The following is a 21,350-nucleotide window of genomic DNA, read 5'->3' on the forward strand; positions in this document are numbered from 1 at the left end:
AGGAAGAAATGGATTAAGGAAAGGGTGGAGTTACTGTAGCCTTGAAAACAAAGGTTGAGTTGGCCAAGAAGGAGAGATCAGGCAGCCTAGACAAGAAGTGGATTACTCGATAAAGTAATCAGATGGATTGGTACATATAAAGATATTTGTGTGACAGTTCTAGGCTGCAGGCATGGAGTGCAAGAGTCACTGAATGAGGCACAGGCAACCAAAACAGGGGAAATTTGGTGAACAAAATGTGTCACCACCACAACAATATTGAAAGGAATTATCCCCAGACAATGTCAGGCAAGAGGATGGAATTGATGTATGGTCTGATGTACAGAGAGAAGACTGAGAATAGCAATACACAAACAGCTTCATCTGCAGATAAATACAATACTTCCTGGTGATTCACACATACTTTCCATCCCCAAAGGAATGCTTCCATGAAAAGATGTAGATCTAGATGTGGGGAAGGAAGTGACAGACCAGCTGACACATTGGCAAAGTCCAGCCATCAAATGCAGGTTGTCTTGCATGAAAGGAGGGAGAAAATAAAGGGTGTAAAGAGGATTCTATCAAAATTTGACTATTTGTGAGGTGCCCACTGAAGTGATCTCAAATGAGCATCATCAAGAGGGACAAGCAATATTATTACATCCCCAAAAGTGGTAAAACCTTGTGAGCAGTAAGCAACAGCTAAGAGAGCATGATAAACCAAAAGATCCATTGATTTATGTTGTAAAGGGAAAGGCAGTGCTTGCCTGACATTTGTGTCATAAAAGACCATGAAAATGAACAAGTAGGTCAGAGGAAGGAATTCTCCAATTTTTAACAACCAGCCCACTAGATGTACCACAGAAAATAATGTTCAGTAGGATTGGCTGATCTTTGTCCAGAACGAGTCAACTGTCCAAGTAATAATGAAATCTCAGTCCCTCAAGAATGGATATGCCATGCAAAAGCCTGGATAATTCAACAAGACATGCAAGGTGCAGAGGCAAGCTAAATGTAAGTATCAAAATGATTGTAATACTTCACGAGATTTATAAATTTTGTATTGTAATAGATGATCATTCTTTGGATCAATGCAAAATGATAACTTATGTGGCTGAAAATAATTTCTGAATTTGCGACATTTAATACATCTGTGATATATACTCACTGCCCACAAAACATTACTAACCAATGGAAAAAAGTTCAATAAATTTGTTGTACACCTACTTTATGTGATCATCAGGTGGCAAAAGAGTTAAAGCCTACTTCTACAATGAGCTTTTTCAATTGTTTGCCATTTACTTTCAAGAGTTTGGGCATTTCCAAGGGGTTTGGAAGCTTTTAGCTTCAAAATGTTTTACAACTGGTCAGTTGGCTGATTGACAGCCAACTGAAAGGAGCTTTACACATTGATTTTAGTTTATTGTAAACATAAAAGCATACCAAATCTCAGATTAAGCATACTTGTATTAGTATTTTGTCTCAAGCATGAGGTACTCTCCAATATTTTTCTCATCAGAAATTACCAAATCAGTAGAAAATTTGAAAACAAATTGTATAAATCTGCCAAATTGTGAAAAAGATTGATCTTTTACTTATAGAATTCAGAGGTTTCTAAACTTAGTTGATAAAATTCAGTTTTTAAGTTTATATAATTTTTCTTCTTTTTTGTTGAATCTGCATTTCAGGATAATGTACTATTGTTGACTACAAAGCAACATTTCATAAGAAACAGTAAAGAAATATACATACAGTATATAAAATGCCACTATAGCTTCCATCATTTTATTTTGTGCGTGTGTGGAACTAGAATTGTGATGCAAAGACTTAAATTTGTATTGTAGTACAAAATAATACGAAATGAGTAAATTCAGAATTTGTATTTGAGATCGTAGATAAATTTCCCATGACAAAATTTGTAAATACTCTTTCTACCTACATACATATTTTTGTTATTATTACAGGGTGAAAAAATCCATTACTACTGCTGCCATAACTAACACTGTACATTGCAGAATATTTGGATTTTCAGGATAAACTTACCTCTAAAAGTGGTAACTACACTATGTGCAGAATATCTTCTGATTTTTTTATTTATCATGTGATTATAAAAAGTTTTGCATATAAATTATGTGTTTCATTAAAATATTTTAATTCCATATGATATGTTCTGTGACATGGGAAGAATTATTTCCTTGAGCACCATAAATTTTTGAGAGCCCCTTGTACTTCTTGGTAATTCAAGGGAAATTTTCTTAAATTATTTCATCCAATGCAAGTTTCTCCTGTAACTCATAACCAAAAAATAAAATGTGCAGTTAAGCTACATAGATAGGATAAATTATCACAAAGAAAAAGTCTATATTAAAAATGATAAAAATCAGAATTTCATTTCAAAAACTTAGTTTAACAAAATCTGTAAACTGAGATATTTTACATACAAGTTCACTTGAACCATTGCTGAAACAATGAAACTCCTTTCATGAAACTTTTATATGAGTAATTTATATGATCATATTTTTTTTATTCATTCAACATTATTACATGAGAAGAAAAAAACCTGGCTGAAATTAATTTTATACATCAGAAAAAAGAATAAGCATGCATATCTTCTGTTACTTGTTTTTTTTTGCCATGAAACAGTGGCTCATAGCATACCTCTGAGTTTTTCATATACAAACTTTTAGTTTTTAGCTCCATCATTCCTTCACTGATTTGAGATCTAATTAGAGTTTTGGACTAAGGGGATTAAAAAGATCTTGTATGTTTATTTACTTTAATTCCACCTAAAAGAATTTCAAGTTCTGTGACCCTTGAAAATTCCCTCCTGTTAAAAGTTGCCTCTGTATTTGAAGTGGACAATATAGAAATTTCATCAAATATTTTTGAACTTGTGATAATGTAATAGTATGAATTACCTTCAAGAAGTTCAGGTCCCCAAAATGATACTGACTGCATCAAATATCACACTGTAATTTTGGTTTTTCACAGAAGTTCATATATTTGCATTCCTTGGACAGTTTCTAGTGTAAAACAACTTTAAAAATTATGACCAACTTTTCTCTCTCCCTTTACAGTCTCATTTTTAAGAATTAAGTCTCCAGCTGGAATTTCCTGTGTCTTCTCTTTATGTTTACTATTTCAAGTTTACATTCATCTCCAATTCTAATTTCTTCTTCTCTGTTTTTATTAACTCAAGAACAACACTACTGTTTGTACTTTGCATTAGTGTGTTGTCGTTTCCATACTGTTGACATAGTAGAAAAACTATAGGGGTTACAACTGATGTTTTTCTAATATTATGTTCGTCTTTATATACACTTTCACATATTAAGTTAAAACATATTATTTACAAAAGGCTACACATGAAACTTTTCTGGGTTTGATTCAAATTGAAGTACAACTAGCAAATCATTTTTCCATCATAACAACACTGAAACTATTAACACAACCATATAGAACTGAAATTTCATATGAATATTTAAATAGAAAATAACATTTGTATAAAAAATTCTCCGACACGAAATTTAAAACTGCATCTACAAATCTTATATTTCTCATTATATGATACTGTCAGAAGCAATGACCAGGTATTATTAACTACAGCATAAACAAACATATCTTAATGTTGTGATGTACTTATACTTTTTTTTGCTCATAAATCATTTTCTACATTGTTGTTAAAATGTACATATACTTATTTTGAAGTTTTTCTTTTCCAAAGGAGACATTCACATTTTGAAAAAGTATTACCTTCTGCAATCTTATGTTCTAAAAGAATTTACATGCAAATTTATTTCTGCTAAGTATTATGTCTGAGCAATTATCACTATTCTTAAAAATGTTGATTTTTTTCAATACATGGGAAAACAGTACTGATAAGTAAAATCTTCCTACAGGTGAGCAGGCTGCATGTAACAGTTCTGTCTGAAAATAGTAAGTTGTAAAATATCTTTTAATATAATTCATTAACTTAAAACTCTGATATCAGAATTAAAAGTATACCCCCCATCATGCAACACTTGTCTCTTCTGACAAATAACTTGTAAGCATGATTATTTCTTTAATGACAGTTTTTAACATAGGTTAACAATAAGCTCATATGAAGGAATGTTGTTTGATGCAGGTCACATCCAAAATTATTTATCGTCACTGTACCACTGCTGTTTTTAACAACTTTTTAATCTCTTAATTATAATGCACAAGATTGTTTAATGAAAAGTTACACATTTCTGCTTCCAGCAAATTAAAAGTTAATTTAAAGAGAGATTACTATTTTGAAATGATAATCTTTGGTGTCGTTTCTGAATCTTATTCCATTTGTGTAATTGGTTACATTTCTGATCTCAGTAAAATGTATTTGATTGAGACTTTCACTATAGTACTGTGATTGTAGAGTCATAGTCACATTTTAAAAATAAAGGCATATTTGTTTAAAAGTAGATAAATGTGTACCAGTTGTTTCAAGATAAAGGATTTAGTTACAGGTTTATTTTGTCAACTCTGTAAGTGTGCTTGATATGTATTTAAAATTTGTATTTTCATATTTCATGAAATGTTTTAAATTGTCACCGAAGAATCCTGCAGAACAATCAATAGGCTCCTACAAGCATTTTAGGTAATATCTATCTGATTATTTCAAATCATGGACACATTCACACATACATATATTCATTGTATTTCCTTATCTTACACTAACCAAAATTATTCAACATTACTCACTGAATTAATTATCTTACTGGGATATTAGGAAACCCAAAAAAATGTCAGAATATCTATGATATTAGACAAGCAAGTCTTTTCACCCTATGGCTCCTAAATACTCTTTTAGAGTAGGTAATGACATTCCAGTCATACTTAATTAGAAAAATAAAACTAAAAGTTAAAATTTGGCAAGAAAGTTCTTAAAAGTATATAGTTTCAGAAAAATATACTCTTCAGAAAAAGAAATGCAAAAAGCAAAATTTGAGACATATTGTTAACAAGTTTATTCCGGGTAGTTCTGTATGACATGTGTGAAACTTTGTACATTCACTGCTAAACATCCAAAGTCTGCAAAGGCAAAGTCCATGCTCACTAGTTGAAGTTTAACGCCACTCAACGTCAATAACGAGTATGCCCCCCGTGAGCATCAATAACTGCTTGGCATCTCCTGCCCATGGAAGCGATGAGATGACGAATCACATCTTGTGGAATGGCTGTCCACTCAGCCCGCAAAGCTGCTGCAAGCTGAGGTAGAGTCTGCGGTTGAGGTTGTCGCCGTCACAGACGTCGATCCAACTCATCCCAAAGATGTTCGATGGGGTTTAAATCTGGTGATCTGGAAGGCCAGGGAAGAATGTTGATGTTGTGGTGTCTTAAGAAGACAGTGGTGAGTTGGGCTGTGTGAGGACGGGCGTTGTCATGTTGAAAAATGTCGTTGACGTTCACCATGATGGGTTGCACATGGGGCCTAAGAATCTCGTCGACGGTTGCGTACGGTCTGATCGAAAATCCTACGCAGCCCTGGTATGGTTGAGGCAGTACAAGTCGCAGTGGTGGTCCTATCCCGAAGGTGACATAACCGGATGTAGCGATCTTGTGCGGGCGTGGTCACACGAGGTCTGCCAGATCGTGGACGGTGACAAGTTGATCCATGTTGGTGATGATTCCATAGCCTTGTGATGGTGCTTGGGTGGACATTCACAGCTCTGGCAACATCTGATCGAGATTCGCCTGCTTCCAAGCGACCAATGGCTTTGTTGCGCTGTGTTTCAGTCAGTCTTGGCGTAACTGTATTGCGTATCGGTGGCTTAACACTGAGCTATGGAAACCGAGAACCTGTCACTTTTATAGGGACTTTGCACGTGTTGCACTTGCAGAACATGCAGATCTCTCAAACAAATTTATTGGACACGAATGCGTTTTGGCAAAAAATCTGATGTTTTCCTCCGATTTTCAAAGTGCACAACTTTTATTGTCATTTTGGTCTGACAATCAGTGTCTTAACATGTGTAACATCACATACTTTGAGCTTGTAACGTTATTACATATATTTCTCTTTAAAATAACAAAAATATCCCTTTTGCGTTTCTTTTTTTGAAGAGTATATAACATTTAATTTTGATTTCCTTCTACTTAAAAAAATCATTATTTAATGTAATTATATGCATTTGGACTCTTAGTAATTCACCTGCAAATTGATTTTCATGTTTTGTATAAAAATACTAATCTTACCCTACAATTTTCATATTATGTTTGCATAATCTTTAAAATCCTCTAAATGAAAATAAATTTTTTTAATGATAAATATTCATGTTTTGCCATTTTCTCTACAACACCACTCACTTTAGCTATCATCATCAGCATACAGTACAATGAAATGTTTGAAATTAAGAAACAGAAATATGTACATACTTTTCAACCATCTTGATTATTCTTATAAGTCTATCTTTTCATTTATAGTTTATATTTAGTCTTCTATTTTCCTCTTCTATTCTTTTTCTTTGATTATTCATGTTGACACATCGATAACTGCTTGTTAACAACAGTAAGTTAATTTTGGTTGTTTGGTTTAGTCATTCTGGTACAATTATTTCATGCATTCATACATTTCTCAAAATTTAAAGATTAATCTTCAAATACAAATACTACATAACTAACTAAAGTATAAAACAAACATAAATGCAATCTGTCTTTCAAATTAATATATAAAGCAATAGAAAACTACAAGCATTCTGGACACTGCTCTGAACAATGAACTTAGCTTCATTTCAATGCTGTGCAAACCAGATGCATAGCATGTATTTTCTATTAAGATAAACAAAGTCAGAGGTGAAATTTGCTCTTTCTATCTCTAATAAGTATGCCATTTAAATTAAAAACAATTACTAAGCAAACTAGTTTTTACACTGAAGTGGGTGTGGCACAACTTGAACTCAGGAATGTCTATACTGATTTCTATTAGAGGCAGTTCTAGCAATTTGTATCAAATTACTGATAAATGAACTGTATGTACATGTAGTTCATTGCCAACAATAAAAGTTTTTAATTGTTATTGTTTCTTGTATAGCAAAGTCTAAAGATCAATTGATTTAACCACTTCAACTTTGATCAAGAACAAATGCAAAGGTTTTAATTGTTTTACCAGTATCTTTTGAAATAAAGGGAAAAACTTAAACAGAAGACTTTGAATCATAATGTACCTGATAATATTAATTTTAATACACTGATGCTAATGTGGTTTAATTAAATTTTGAGTATAACTCGATAATATTTTGTGATATGTGCAGAAAGGGACTGTTATTTTGTACCAACCCAATTTCTATGAAACTATAAATTGTGATGTTTATTATACTTTTGAATTTATATGATGTACTTTCACAACATTTGTAGGCTTTTAGTACACAGTAACAAAAAACAATTTTTAATAAAGATTTCTATGTGAATTTGAATCATGCTTAGACTAGTCTCAGTGCAAAGTGATTTTAGTGTAAATAATAAAAATGTCTTTTACGGCTTTTCATACATAATTTATACAATCTTTAAAACATTTTATCTGCTACATTCTTCTATCCTAACATTAACTGTAGTGAAATCAGCAATACAGGGTAAAATTAAATGTTAAAAGATACCAAATAAACCTAAATTAACTTTTTTTTCCCCCTAGAATGTATGTTTATTGTAACAACTACATATTTATTTTTACAGCCAAAAATAACACTATTCAAATCTGGATTAATTTAGTTTCATTGCTTTACACCTGCACTCAGATCCTCTAAGAGCATGCCAAAAGCCATTTATCACAGAGGGACATCTGTGTGTAAACAGCTGGTCAATTGCAAGAGTTCTAAGGTTAATTATACAATCACACTTCATAAATGGCATGACCTATGGTAGAGAATCACAAATAATTTATTATTTAAGTTCTCCTGTCAACCATAATAAATTTATACTTTTTACATTTTAATTATCTTTATACAATAAATAAAAATATATATAAAAAACAATAACTTTTGTACTTTTACAACTGATTCCAGGTTTCTGGACTATTTAAATTTTTTTTTCCATCTTCAAAACTGTCTGTGATCCAAAATATTTTAATGCAAAACATTATCAGCACAAAATACAAAATGTTCTAAAACTACTAAAACTATAACTAGCTTTCTAACTAAGCAACAAATACACAAACAAAATTCTATCAGTAACTCGGAGATAAACAATCTGAGGTGATCTGTTGATAAATTAATGCTAAAAATAAATAACTTTTAGCAGTTTCTTGCAGGAGGCAAAATTATCTTTCTATTGATTGTAACCATGTCTATAAAAGAAGGACATGTGATAAGCTCATTCAATGTTATGATAACATGGGAGGAACCTAAACCATGGATATTACAAACTTATTTGTCTCAGTAATTTAAGAAGGTGAGAGAATTAAAACCTATATTCTGGACTGTAGATACCTGTAGCTTAAATTTCTGTCTGGTTGGACTCTGAAAGCTTACGAAAGGAATGGAGAAAATCATACAAAAATTTAAAAATTTGTTTCATCTTGCTGAGGGTATTCATTAACCCTATGGACCCCCAGCACCATTTTTAAATTTCTTTCTGTGTATGGAACTGAGTTACATTCAAAATTTAATTGAACTTTATTATCCATTTGAAAGAAAAATTAAAAATAACCTACATGTCTAAAGGTAAAGACATGAAATTATGCATATGAAACAAAGACGACTATTCTAATGAAAAGTTGAAAGGTATGTACATATTTCCATTTGTTAATATTAAACATTTTATTGCATTTTATGTTGACAATAACAGAGTAAGTGATAAGGCAGAGAAAAAGGAAAATATAAACATTTACCTTAAACAGTTTTGATATTTAAGAAGTTCTAGAGATTTTTGTGCAAGTGTGAAAACTGTAACAAAAATATTTTATATTCCAAAATGAAAATTACCTTGCAGGTGAACTATTCACAGTCTAAGTGAAAATAACTATATTAAATATTTTATTTTTCTGAAACTACATACTTTTAGGAACATTCTTGTCAAATTTCAAATAATTTTATCTACTACTTTTATTTTTCTAATTAAATACGACAAGAGTTACATTACCTTCTCTCTGAGAACATAACTGGGGTAGTAGGGTTAATAAGCAAAACTGTGAAAAGAACAATGTTAGATAATGTACTCCTTTGTTGTTTAAACTTCAATGACTTCATAAGATATCCTACTTCAAGGAAAGTAATAACTTACTCATTTAACTGATTAAGTGTTTGGTCTTTTAAATTCAAAACCAAAATCCTAAATGTGGAAATTAACCTTACAACAGGGTCTTTTTTGTTCTCTTTCTCAAGCAAAACTCCTAAAATACAATAGCCTATGGATACAGTGGTAAGTTAAATGGAGGGCAGATGGGGCTCCAAAAGGTTGAGGTTAGTATTGTATGTAAAAAAAGTATTGTTTGCTTGTTTCTTTTAATTTAGAGCAAAACCACACTCTTTTTGTCCTCTGTGTCCACCATGGGGAATTGAATTCTGAATTTTACATTGTAAACCCACTGCTGACCCACCAGGGGATTTGAAAAAGGAATTAGAAGTGAATTAAAAAACAAAATTGTTCTTTTACATTGGGATTGTTATTTGAATTATTATTACAGTTACAAATAAATAAATTTTTGAACAAGATTTACAGTTACGACAGAAAGTGTTTGTACCCCTGTGTCGTGAGTAGTTTTTCCTCATAACTTAAAAAGTATCAAGATTAGGATAATGAAAGTATAGTATATTATACATATCATACTAACACACATCTACATAAATTTTTATGTAAATTGAACAACAAATAAACTGTTTATAAACAAATAACCAAAAATTGGAAGGGCAGAAAGTGTTCGTGAGTCTACTTTAATGGTCAGTTATGTAGCCTTTCAGGTGAATTACTTGACACCATCTCTCCTCATAGCCCTCCATGATCGTTTGACAGTACTCAACTGGTATTTTCTTCCCTTCTTCTTTACAGAAGGCCTCCAACTCTTATAAGTTTTTCAAATGACACTGATGAACCCTGGTCTTCAACTTATGCCAAATGTTTTCAATTGGGTGACTGCGAAGGCCACTCCAGAACACTTATATGGTTCCTCTGCAACCAGGATTGCACATATTTTGGTGTGTACTTAGGATCATTGTCCTGCTAGAAGATCCAACAACACCCAAGCTGCAAGTTCTAAGCATCATTCTTGATATAAATGCCTAATACATCAACGTACTCTTCTTCTTTTTTCATGATTCTGTTGGTGCGGTGAAGGCTGCCTACACCAGAAGAGCTGAAGGAACCCCACAGCATAATTGAGCCACCACCGTATTTAACTGTAGGGATGATGTTCTGTGGAAGATTTCGTTTCCCCTTCTTATGAAAAATATTGTGAACATCATTGTGGCGATAAAGCTTGATTTTAGTCTCGTCTGACCAAAAAATACTCTTCCAATTGGTAAAGGGTTTATCTACATGCTTTCTTGAATACCTCAATCATGCTTCTAAATGAACAGACTTTAAATGTGGAGTTCTATGAGGACGTCATGCTTTGAACGCAGAAGAGCATAACATGTTTGTAACTGTAAAGGTGCTTACTTCACCCCAGTTTCTGTATGTCATTACGTGTGAAACGAAGGTTCCTACTAACTTCTCTGAGAACCTTCCTCTTGGTTCTCTGGAATTTTGGTGGGGTGTCCGGAATGAGGTAGGTTAGCAGTTGATCCTGTAAGCTTACACTTGGCAATTATGCTTTGAACAGTAGATTTTGGAACATTAAGTTGTGTAGCAATACCGGAAAGAGACACATGAGATTTGTATTTTACAGTAATTCGGTTTTTTTAAATCACTGGACAGTTGTTTCCTGTTCACCATGATGACCAAGCAGATAATGACGAAGATGGCGCTAAACTGCCGGAAGTACATTTTTTGCTGGTTAAATTCCAATAATTATGAACCCAGTGTCTAGTTCTGGAATGGTATAGTGTAGTTTATTTGCCAAACTAAACAAAATTTTATGGGAATATCAGTTTTTCACACATTCTGAACTGTATGAACACTTTCTGCTCTTCCTTTTTTTTGGTTATTTGTTATAAACAGTTTATTTGTTGTTTAATTTACATAAAAATTTATTTTATGTAGATGTGTGTTAGTATAATATTTATAATACACCATATTTCTATTAGCCTAATCATGAAACTTTTTAAGTTATGAGCAAAAACCCACTCAGGGCTCTGGGGTACAAACACTTTCTGTCGTAACTGTATGTTGTTAAATTAGGATTATCAATAAAAGCCATAGAGGAATTTAATTATAACTATATATACATTTCACAGGACAAAAATGTATGCTAACCTTGATACAATTGTCTTGTACAATGAAAAAATAAAAGAAACACGAATAAGGGGATTGCAAGGTTTCTTAATCTGCTGCAACATCTATATTGTTCATTAGTTTCCAGTTATCATATAAACAATCCTACAGTATTTTTTTTATCCATCAAAGACAGTGCTCTTTCAGAAGTAAAATTCATTAATGAAATTAAAGTATGAAAGGAAAGAGGTTAAAAATATTAAGTTAATTTATTTTAAAATGCTTTGGCTTTAGGCTTCACTTCAGACAAAGGACAAAATACAAATGACTAAGGTGAAAAATTAGAAAAAGAACATATGTATGAGACAAGCTGATAATACGTAACAAAGTATAAACAATTTCTTTTACTAATGGATTTCAAGCCAATACCTTACTTATTAGTCTTGATGTTAAAACTGTGTTTAATGTTCTTACTGAACATGAAGTTTGCACCTTTTGACTTACTGTAGATAACATTATTTGTCTCTTATAGTTTATTTTGAACAACAGCTACTTTAATGTTAACAAATAATTCTATAGCCAAATCAAAGGTGTAGCTATGGGAAACTGCAAAATTTCATGAAGATATGTATACTGTATTAAAACTTAAAGTATTAAAACTATAACAAGTACAAAACAGTTGCAAGGTCAGTCTGTGGGACTGTGTCCATAGTGAAAGAGTTAAAGGAATCAGTGGCTCATTCTCAATTTATGTGCCCAACATCTCTGCTCAGACCACTCAAAAGTCACTGAAGTAGCACACAAGTTAAAACTTTGCTTCACATTAATAATTATTAACAATAACATGCTAAAACGAAATACAAAGACCAAATTAAGCATTATCTAACCTAAACGTTCAAAAGAATAACCTGTGCTAGTAGTTGTATTTGTTTTTGAAGTTGTCAGTCATGAAGTTTGTAAAACAATATGAAAAAATAACATTGATGTACATATAAATGAGAAACATTGGAAGAAGTTAAAATAATTATTAATAAAACCATCACTGTAGCCTCTACAATGTCCTGGACATATTAAAAACTACAAAGAATGTAATTAAGGTTGAAGAAAAAAACAACTCACATACTACTAAAAATGTTGCATACAAGCTCTAGTGCAACATCTGTGAAGTTTCGTACATTGGAAAAACTTTACCACCCTGTTTGTGAAAGAAATTGCTCACACAGGGACTGTTATACACCTCTCAGCTCACATGTTACATAGTTCACAAAGTTTAACAAATGGCAGAGACCTTCTGCAAAGAGAATAATGCAACTGATTGAGCAATAGCTGAGAGCATTTTTATTGGCATACAAAAACCAAGACTAAATGTACAAAAGAAACTGCAGCCAATAATCAACACAATTACACAAAGCCTAAAAAGAGAACCATGATGCTTTAATATGAATAATATATTACATAAGTGTATGTAATGTATGGAAATGGAGGTAAACACACACACAAAGAAATATTTGTATTTTGTGTGTATAAATATGTATCTATTATCCTTTTTTAATATTTCACTAATAATGTTTGATTTATATTTGGTTATGCAATATAAATTTGTCTTGCTTCATAATTGTGTGTGTTGTGTCATGCTTTAATTCAAACTGATTCTCTTCCTCAGTCTGTTATATTTTATTTACCTAAAGAAAGCAAAAGCCAAAACGTTGCATAGTAAATTCATATAGTAAGGTCGTAGAAAGAATTTTCATCTATTTGTGTTGTTGTTTAGTTCCAGTAATAAAAATTAGGGTAACTGAGCCAGCTAACTCCAGGCTAACAAACACACATAATGGATCATGAAATACAGCACGATATTTTCTCTTGAATTTAAGGCACAATACAAATTTGAATTACATGCTAAGTTTTTACGATAAGGTTATTTACATAGATTAACACTAATGTTGTTTAATTAAATTTTGAATGAAACTCTCTAAAAGGGTCATAACATATATAATTTAATCACCAAGGATTAAATTTTTGCCCAACTTAGTCCTAAACATATTACAGCTAAATATCAACTCCCATTTTTCCTAAAAAAAAAAAAATCTGATAATATATCTCATGCAAGTACTAACTATGGACAATAGGGTGACAACTAATTTCAATGTACCTCAAAGTTTCCTAAATGAGACTGAATAAATAATTACTTTAGCATGAATATATTTACTGAACTTAGCTTCTAAAATGAATTATCAGAAGTTAAAATATTTTTTGATTTTAAATACAATATTATTACCTGTCTAGAGGAAGACCTCGAAGATCTTGATATACGTGGTTCATCTTTTCTTAATCTTCCACTAGAAAAATTAAATACAAGGGAAAAATGTAGCTTAGATCTTTCTTTTCATTTATTCTAATAAAACTAAGTCATTTTTTTAAAATATGAACTGCAAGTTGTAGTAAAGACAGACTCTTTTAATATCATAAACAAAAATTACAAATGTATATAGCAGTTAAATTTCAAAGTGAAATTGAAACTTACAGTTTAAAATTACAAGCTTAATACCTTATGTTCATCTAATTCTCATATAAGATATACCACCCAGCTTTATTCTGCCTAGAAGCCTTTAGGTTGGTCAAGTTCAATGCTTTGGTATAAAGCAACATTGAAATTTCCTGTGGAAAAACAGCATTTAATATCTATATTTTGTCTATCACAAGTCACTACATGAGAGGCTTTTCCTTCATTATAAGAATTCATCACCTGGGTTGCAGTATGAGAAACTGGTGAGTACTGCTGTTGAATGCAAAGCAACTTTGGTAATAACTTGTGCAGGAGACAAAAGATACAACTCAAGTACTATTCTTCCACACTTCAGATTTTGAAGCTGCAAGAGACAATTGATGAAAAATTATCTGCAGCCAACTTGATTTTTACAATGATATTTAATATTCCATGATTAGTCAATTATTTTTCATGTAAATAAATTTGCACCTATTTTGTTTGTTGTTACAAGTTAATGGTAACACAGTTATAAAATAGTAAAGTTTTCATCAGAACTCATGTAAAAGAATGTGGAAGTTTGCATAAAATGCTGCATGGGAGATGAAACATAATGTATCCACTTAAATTAATCCTACCATGCCACGAGACCAATCTCAAGTTAAGGAAAGACAAATTTGTGTATAGGTCTTTTCATAACCATAACCAAATTTCTAGTATAGCAGAAAGAATTTGGTGGGAGAAATAAACAAAATGTGTACTGAAAATCAGATTTAGCAGGCTAACACACAATGAATTGAATATATTTTTATCCATTAATGCAAGATAAGAATACTTTTATTTAAAACTGCAGGAAACAGCTATTAGAACAAATAAGATACAACTACTGATCAAGCAGGGAAGAGCTCCAACTTCAATAAACTAGACTTATTAAATTTTCTATTTAGATTTCTTAATCTCTCATAAGAATAAATAGGATCTTCATTGTCATCTAACACAAAATATTACATCTGACCCACAACATTCAAATTTTACAATCTTTAAGTTAAGCCGAAGGAGAAAGGTACGACATAATGTAGCAGTTTTAATCAAGTATAGATTTTTGTAAAAAGAGAGAGAAAAAAATTATCTTAAAGATGAAGTTTACTGTTGAACATCTTAAATAGGATTTAAAAAAGCAATGACCTGTAAAAAACTAAACAGATACTGTCCAAAGTCAACTGTAAATTCTGAGTATAAACATCTCTAAAATGGTGTCGTTGCTCCTGTTGTAATGACAGCACAACACTAAGATGTGGGTAATTTTGATGTGTGTAACAAAAGTCACATAATGGTACATCGGCCCTGGATAAAAGAAAACGGATTAAAAATCTATGCCCAGTGCAGAGCCTTGTCAAAACAACTTCCTCCTTATGCTTCTTGTTGAAACTAGATGGCCAAAGAGCAATAGTAGGTTTGATCTGGAAAAGTTTCTTGGAATTTCCTTCACCCCAAGCAGACTACCAACTGGTCCAAAGCCAAACCTTGGTCATAGGACTTTAATCAATATACAAAACAGACCTGACCACAATGGCACCAGGACAGACAGATTTAGCTGTGATATCGGCAAGCTTGTTCTTCAGCAGAAATTGATATCCAGAAAACTTTTGGTTACAAACAGATACAGAAACCTGGGCCAGGCAGTTTAAAATATCAAGCAAAAGAGGGTGGGAAGTCACATGAAGTGATTCCAAGGTCTGTATGCAGCTAAGAAAGTTTATATAAATAGTACAATCAAAGTACTGGTTAGCTACTCCATGATCCAGGGTATGAGAGATGGCATACAACTTGGTGGTGAACAAAGAAACTATAAAGGAAAATCTGTGGGCAACCACTGAGCCATAAAATAAACTACAGCAGAGCTCAATGAGAGACTTTGAGTTCCTGTGGGAAAGAACAAGAAAACATAGAAACAACACAGAAGTGGAATCATCTGCTGAATAAAAAATTTTGGATAAAAACGAGCAAATGGCCATATAACCTGTAGCAGCAGAGGTTACATAAAATTCCACACTTTCACATTGTGTCACAAACCTTCTCAGGATCGAAGACAACAGAAACAAAATATTCTCTCTTGAGAAAGGTTTCCCTCATGGATATTTCAAATTAAATCAAGTGGTCCATGGTAGAACACTGCCATTGTAACCCACACTGGTTAGGTGAATGTAGGTCGTTTGACTCTACAAACCAAATGAGAGGAGCATTGACCATCCTCTCCAAGACCTTACACAGACATCTCATCAAAGCAATAGTTCAATAATTTTGAACCTTGGGATCTTTCCCAGGCTAAAAAAAGGGTAGTATAATAGCCTGGTGCCACGCACCAGGAAAGATGTCCTCCTGCCAAATCTGGTTGAAAACGAGATGGACAGAAAGAAAAGCAGGAGGTAAATGGTGCAGTACCTCATAATGAATACTGTTGGGCCCGATTGACGTACTGCCAAACCAATGAAGAGCAATCTTCAGTTTCACCATGGTAAGCAGGCAATTCTAGTTTGAGAGACCTACCTCCTGAAGGAAAGTAGATCTCTCTTGGCTGAGTTTTGATGGCTAAGAAAGCTAGTGAGAAGGTAGACGAGATGGAAAGTTAAAAAACCAAAACTCTCCACAAGGGAAGTTAGCAATGCTGAGAACATTGTAAACTTCCTGGCTATTGGAGAGCAAGATTAACAGGGGCTGGGAGATGTACAACATGCCGACCTTCCAAATCTTGTCCAACACAACTTTGGAGCTGGGGATGGAACTAGAGATGCTGGAGTTGTACTTAATCCAAGATTCCCTCTGGCTTTGACACCTGACATTCTGAGCATGGTTCCTCTGATAAATAATGTGGTAAGAAAGAGAGGGATACCACTGGAAGATCTCCCAGGCTCATTTTTGGGCCTTCTGTGCCTTCTGGCAGTCAGGACTCCACTGTGGATAAAGATATAGTGGAAAATATGTCAAGGTCACAGAAAAAAGAAAGAGCAGCTGCCTAGACTACATAGTCAGTTACTGCTCCCACGCAGTTTTCAACAGATGGCAAACAGGCCAGGTGGCATCAACCATGCAAGATGATAGGAAAATGATTACTGTCATGTAGGTCATTCTCCACACTCAAAGAAAAATGAGAATGGAGTGAGGATGAGCAGACAGATAATATCTATAGCAGTAAAAGACTCACTGGGTGCATGAAAGTAAGTAAAAGAACCACCATTGAATAGAAAGAGGTTATGATCTGAGAGTACATGCTCTACAGAATGACACCTTCCATGAATATTAGAACCTCATTAGCAGAGGTTAAGCCCAATAAAATCACCCAAGAGGAGAATGGCAGATGGCTACTGATCTACAGAGACATCAAGGTCTGACTGATTGCCTTTCCTAGAGACAGGAAGATGAAACACAATGATGGTATAATCCAAAGAGAGACAAACTGCCACAGTCCCAAGTGAAGTGGTTAGCAGTACAGATGTGGAGAGCATGTGCTACAGAACCAGTAAAGCCATAATACCATGGGTTCAACCATCACAAAACCTGTCTTTCCTATTAAGGGAAAACTGCAAAAGGGTAATGGCATTAGCAAGTTGAGGAAATTTTTCTGTAAGGAGAGACAGACTGGATGGTATGTGGCAATAAGGGCCTTAATATCATTCAAATTCGACCATAAGCCTCGACAGTTCCACATATCAATTTGTCCAATGTTATTTAGTATAGAATTATGGCAGAGAGCCCTTTGGTTTTCACCCACATTGTTTCTCTTCATGAGACAGAGAACTGTCAAAAGATGGTGAGTCTAGTGACCGTGGATATGAACATAACAGAAACAGAGGCAGGAGATGATGTGAACCTGTCAACTCCCTCTTTCATAGAGATCAACAAATTCTGAAGATAAGAATGGAAATATGTCATAGGACTGAAACTTCTTGACTAGAGAGACAGGTGAGAAACTCTGTCTTGAGGATGTTAAGAAGATCTCTTTCAGTAATACCTCCTTCAGATGTATCCAGGGTAGCATGGGGAGTAATCTGAATAGACAAATCCCCCAAAATTTCAGTACTTCAAGAGTTCAGTGAGTTCTGGTTTTGATGTTTCAACCAGAATGTCTCCAGATCTTAATTTTTAGAAAGATTTGGGAGAGACAGTGAGCCTTACCAATCCCTTCTTAATAAAAACAACAACATTTGCAAAAGGGACTTTTCAGATAAGGAGTGTAAAATGAGGAACTGGGGTATAGTATCAACTGTAGCTTGGGACTGAGTAGTGAAGCTCTCCAAGCATGGTTGGTTACCAACCAAGGGAGGTCAACCTTAGCAGTGAGTAGGTGAAAGGTGTGAGAAGATATTAGAAAGAGGAACTGACCCCACCCTAACTGGACTCAAATGAAGGGATGCACTACAGAGATGAAAGCAAAAGGATCAGCAGCAATGCCAGAGTTTTGTGGACACTACCTAAATACCAACTTCAGACACAAAGTCTACAACAACAGGTCCTGTTGAAAATGTCCAATGAAAATGAAGTTAAAACATATTAGATAAAAAAGTCTTAAATGCTATTATCAAAAATCTTTTATCTTTATTTTTCATTAAATTTGAAAAAGAGCCAAAATTATACCGTTGATTTTCTTGAATTTCCTTCTCCCTAGCTAAACGTTCTTCAATTTCTCTCTCTTTTGTAGCAGTGTCTACAGGTTTAGCACCTCCAAAAATACTAGCTGAAGTACCAGAGACTTTTGAATCCACGTTTTCTAAAGGTTTAGTTCTGGGTTTCAAGTTTAATTTAGGCCGTTCTCTGGGAACTTCTGTAACAAAAATTTAATACATTTAAGAAGAAAACTAAAAATGCACTTCTCAAACAGTACAAGAACAATGCTTTAACCCCAAAATCTTCAGAAAAGACAAAGTTTTCATAAATAAAATGGTTATTACAATGTTAGAAAATAAAATGAAATAGAAATTTTTAACCAGAATGGTATTTTATGCAAAAGTGAGCTACATGACCATGTCAAAGACTCTTAGATTTAGGAATGTCCTTCTGTAATTGTGAATTACTAACAAGGGGAGGACAATCAACCAGTAGGACATATCACCCTGAGAGCTATTTGGCTTTCTGATTAAATTATGGGACTTACTGTCAATTTTATAATGTACCCAAAGCTATATGTGTGGAATGTGTTAACTGAACAAATGTTGAAAAGCTTAACAGTAGCTTTTCTGGCCACTAGCAATGTTTTACAGTTACTGAAAAAAATGCTAAATGCAGCTATTTTAATAAGAACAAAATACCATTCATTTACATCAGAATTTGATAACTGTGATGAATAAGACTGCAAAATTATTGACAACTTGTATTTCCATCATCTTTGAAAATGTTTCTTTGAGTGTGAAAGCCTGGTCTACAGAATTGTTAGGCATACCACAATGTAAGTGCCTGATTATAAAATAGTACAGTGTTACCAGTATCAACTAATATTTCCTTTCATTGCTGCTACAAAATCTTCCAAGTTGCCACAAAATAGTTAGTTTCTAATTTAAAATATAGCTTTCCAGCTGTCCTGACACATTTTAGATCAGCAATGGGACCACAGACAGTCTTAACTACTGGGCAAACTTAGCAACTGCATAGGGTCCCACACACAAAAACACCCCCAATGTTATGCCTTTTAATTCACCTTCTGAGCTTTCTCATCATTCTGGAGCCTTGGGCAGAAGTCAGTAAATGGGGCCCAAGTACAAAGAGCACACAAAAAAATACCCCCTTCCCCAAAAAACCATTTAAGCATTTATTCAAACCTGTATATCACATCTGTTCATTCGTCACAAATTCTTGAATTTTTTAAGTTTAAAAAACTGCCACTGTAAGCACCACAGGTTAACAATTATGCACGTTTTACATGTTTATGCATATCAGTATGAAAGTCTCTCAAATACTAGATGTATGTATACATGCTAAACTTACCAAAAGTAGATATTCTAGTTCTTTTATGAAGTTAGACACAATTTGTGTGGATAATATTTAGTAAAATTTACTTATTGCACTTTGAAAGTTATATGTTCAAAACATTAACACTAAATGCTAAATAATGCTCATATTGCTATGAGAAAAACTTATCCTTTCCGATTTTATGAGACAAACGAGATGAAAACAGTTATAACAGATAACTTAAAGAAAATACAAACACTACAAAAAATAAAATAATCAGATAAACACATATGTAAAACTTTACAAATGAATGTAAGTTTAAGCTGATGTCAGTCATAATGTTACAAGAATTTTTTAATGTACATAATGTAAATATATGATGAATACATCAAAAAATGTGCAAATGGAAGATATAAAGGAACAGAGTATATATATCTGTGAATGGCCCACACTTCAAATAACTTATTTTTCAGATACTGGTAAACACCATTTAATATTTTCCACAAAATAGTTTGGTTAGGAAGACATTTTACAGATATAAATACAAAAACATTACCATACAAATTACAGTCAGTTAATTAGTCAGTTTTGTGCAACATTTTCATTATTTTTTGAAAATAAAATAATAATAGTAGTATCACACTAATAAATTTGTTTTCAATCAGAAACAATAACAGTTTACATTAACTTTGTCCTAAAAACTAACTCCTTAAAGCCGTAACATGACTTTAGAGTTAAGCTAATTTGGACTGCTGCAAGAGTTAAAAGACATTCATCTCAGATTGGCTTACACTACATATCATGTACGTTTCTTAATAATTCTGACTAATCATCACTAAGAGCATCAGTGTAATAGCGTGTACTTCATATACATAGCCTATCTGCATATTTCAAAACACTACTATTCAGTATAGAACAAGGACATGTTAAATAATTTTAACTTAATTTTCTAGTTCTTTTTGTTATTTTTATAAAATCCTTGATGTTTCAAGGTCTAAAAACATACAAGATCCACCACTTCCCGAGATTCTGAAAACTATAATATCAGGGAGGTGGTAACATGCCAGAACAACCATTTAACAAAATATTTGTTTTAATATTTAACAATTAAAAAAAAAGGCAAAAGAAAAAAAGTATTAAATATCTCTAAAATATCACAATCTTACAAAATTAGTCAATTATGCAACAAATGGATAAAAATTATTTACCTCTTTCATCTCTGTCATCTTTTCTATCCAAGTCATCTCTGTGCCTGTCATAACCATCTCTGGGACCATAATCATCTCGCTGTCTGTTATAACTATCCCTTGAACCATATTCTTCTCGCCGCCTATCATATCCATCTCTTGAGCCATAATCATCTCTACGTTTCTCAAAGCCATCTCTAGATCCATAATCATCACGCCGCTTATCATAGCTATCTCGAAAACCACTGCCAAAATCTCTTCGACCTCCACGACCACCTCGATCATATCCTGATAAAGAGTTATAACATATGTTTTACATTGGTGAGAATAAGAATTAAATACTTCTAATGTGCCATAGAATTTTATTGCTATTCAGAGCAGAACATCTCACTGAAATCCTAAAAGCTATCAATATAATCATACACATAATAATCACA

The 21,350-nt window shown here is 33.0% G+C and overlaps 1 protein-coding gene and 1 long non-coding RNA gene across 7 annotated transcripts in view; one reads left to right on the forward strand and one right to left on the reverse strand.

Annotated features, from left to right (window-relative positions):
* The window catches only part of eIF4B (eukaryotic translation initiation factor 4B), a 56,960-nt gene that overhangs the window by 5,940 nt on the left and 29,670 nt on the right, over positions 1–21,350 (reverse strand). For 3 of the 6 annotated variants that reach the window (XM_076498631.1, XM_076498630.1, XM_076498632.1), the window contains 3 exons: positions 20,935–21,201; positions 18,419–18,605; positions 13,580–13,640 (listed from right to left, as the gene is read on the reverse strand). In XM_076498631.1, the coding sequence (XP_076354746.1) occupies positions 13,580–13,640; positions 18,419–18,605; positions 20,935–21,201 (515 nt within the window). Of the gene's footprint in view, positions 1–2,571; positions 3,907–9,072; positions 9,119–13,579; positions 13,641–18,418; positions 18,606–20,934; positions 21,202–21,350 lie in introns of those variants that run through there. The other 3 variants (XM_076498634.1, XM_076498635.1, XM_076498633.1) reach the window with 3 other exon arrangements.
* On the forward strand, positions 8,491–9,450 carry LOC143249177 (uncharacterized). The gene is made up of 2 exons (XR_013027618.1): positions 8,491–8,714; positions 9,315–9,450. It is a non-coding gene; the product is annotated as an uncharacterized LOC143249177 (long non-coding RNA).

The sequence above is a fragment of the Tachypleus tridentatus genome, chromosome 4, assembly GCF_004210375.1.
Source record: "Tachypleus tridentatus isolate NWPU-2018 chromosome 4, ASM421037v1, whole genome shotgun sequence".
In the NCBI taxonomy this organism is placed as follows: Eukaryota; Metazoa; Arthropoda; class Merostomata; order Xiphosura; family Limulidae; genus Tachypleus; species Tachypleus tridentatus.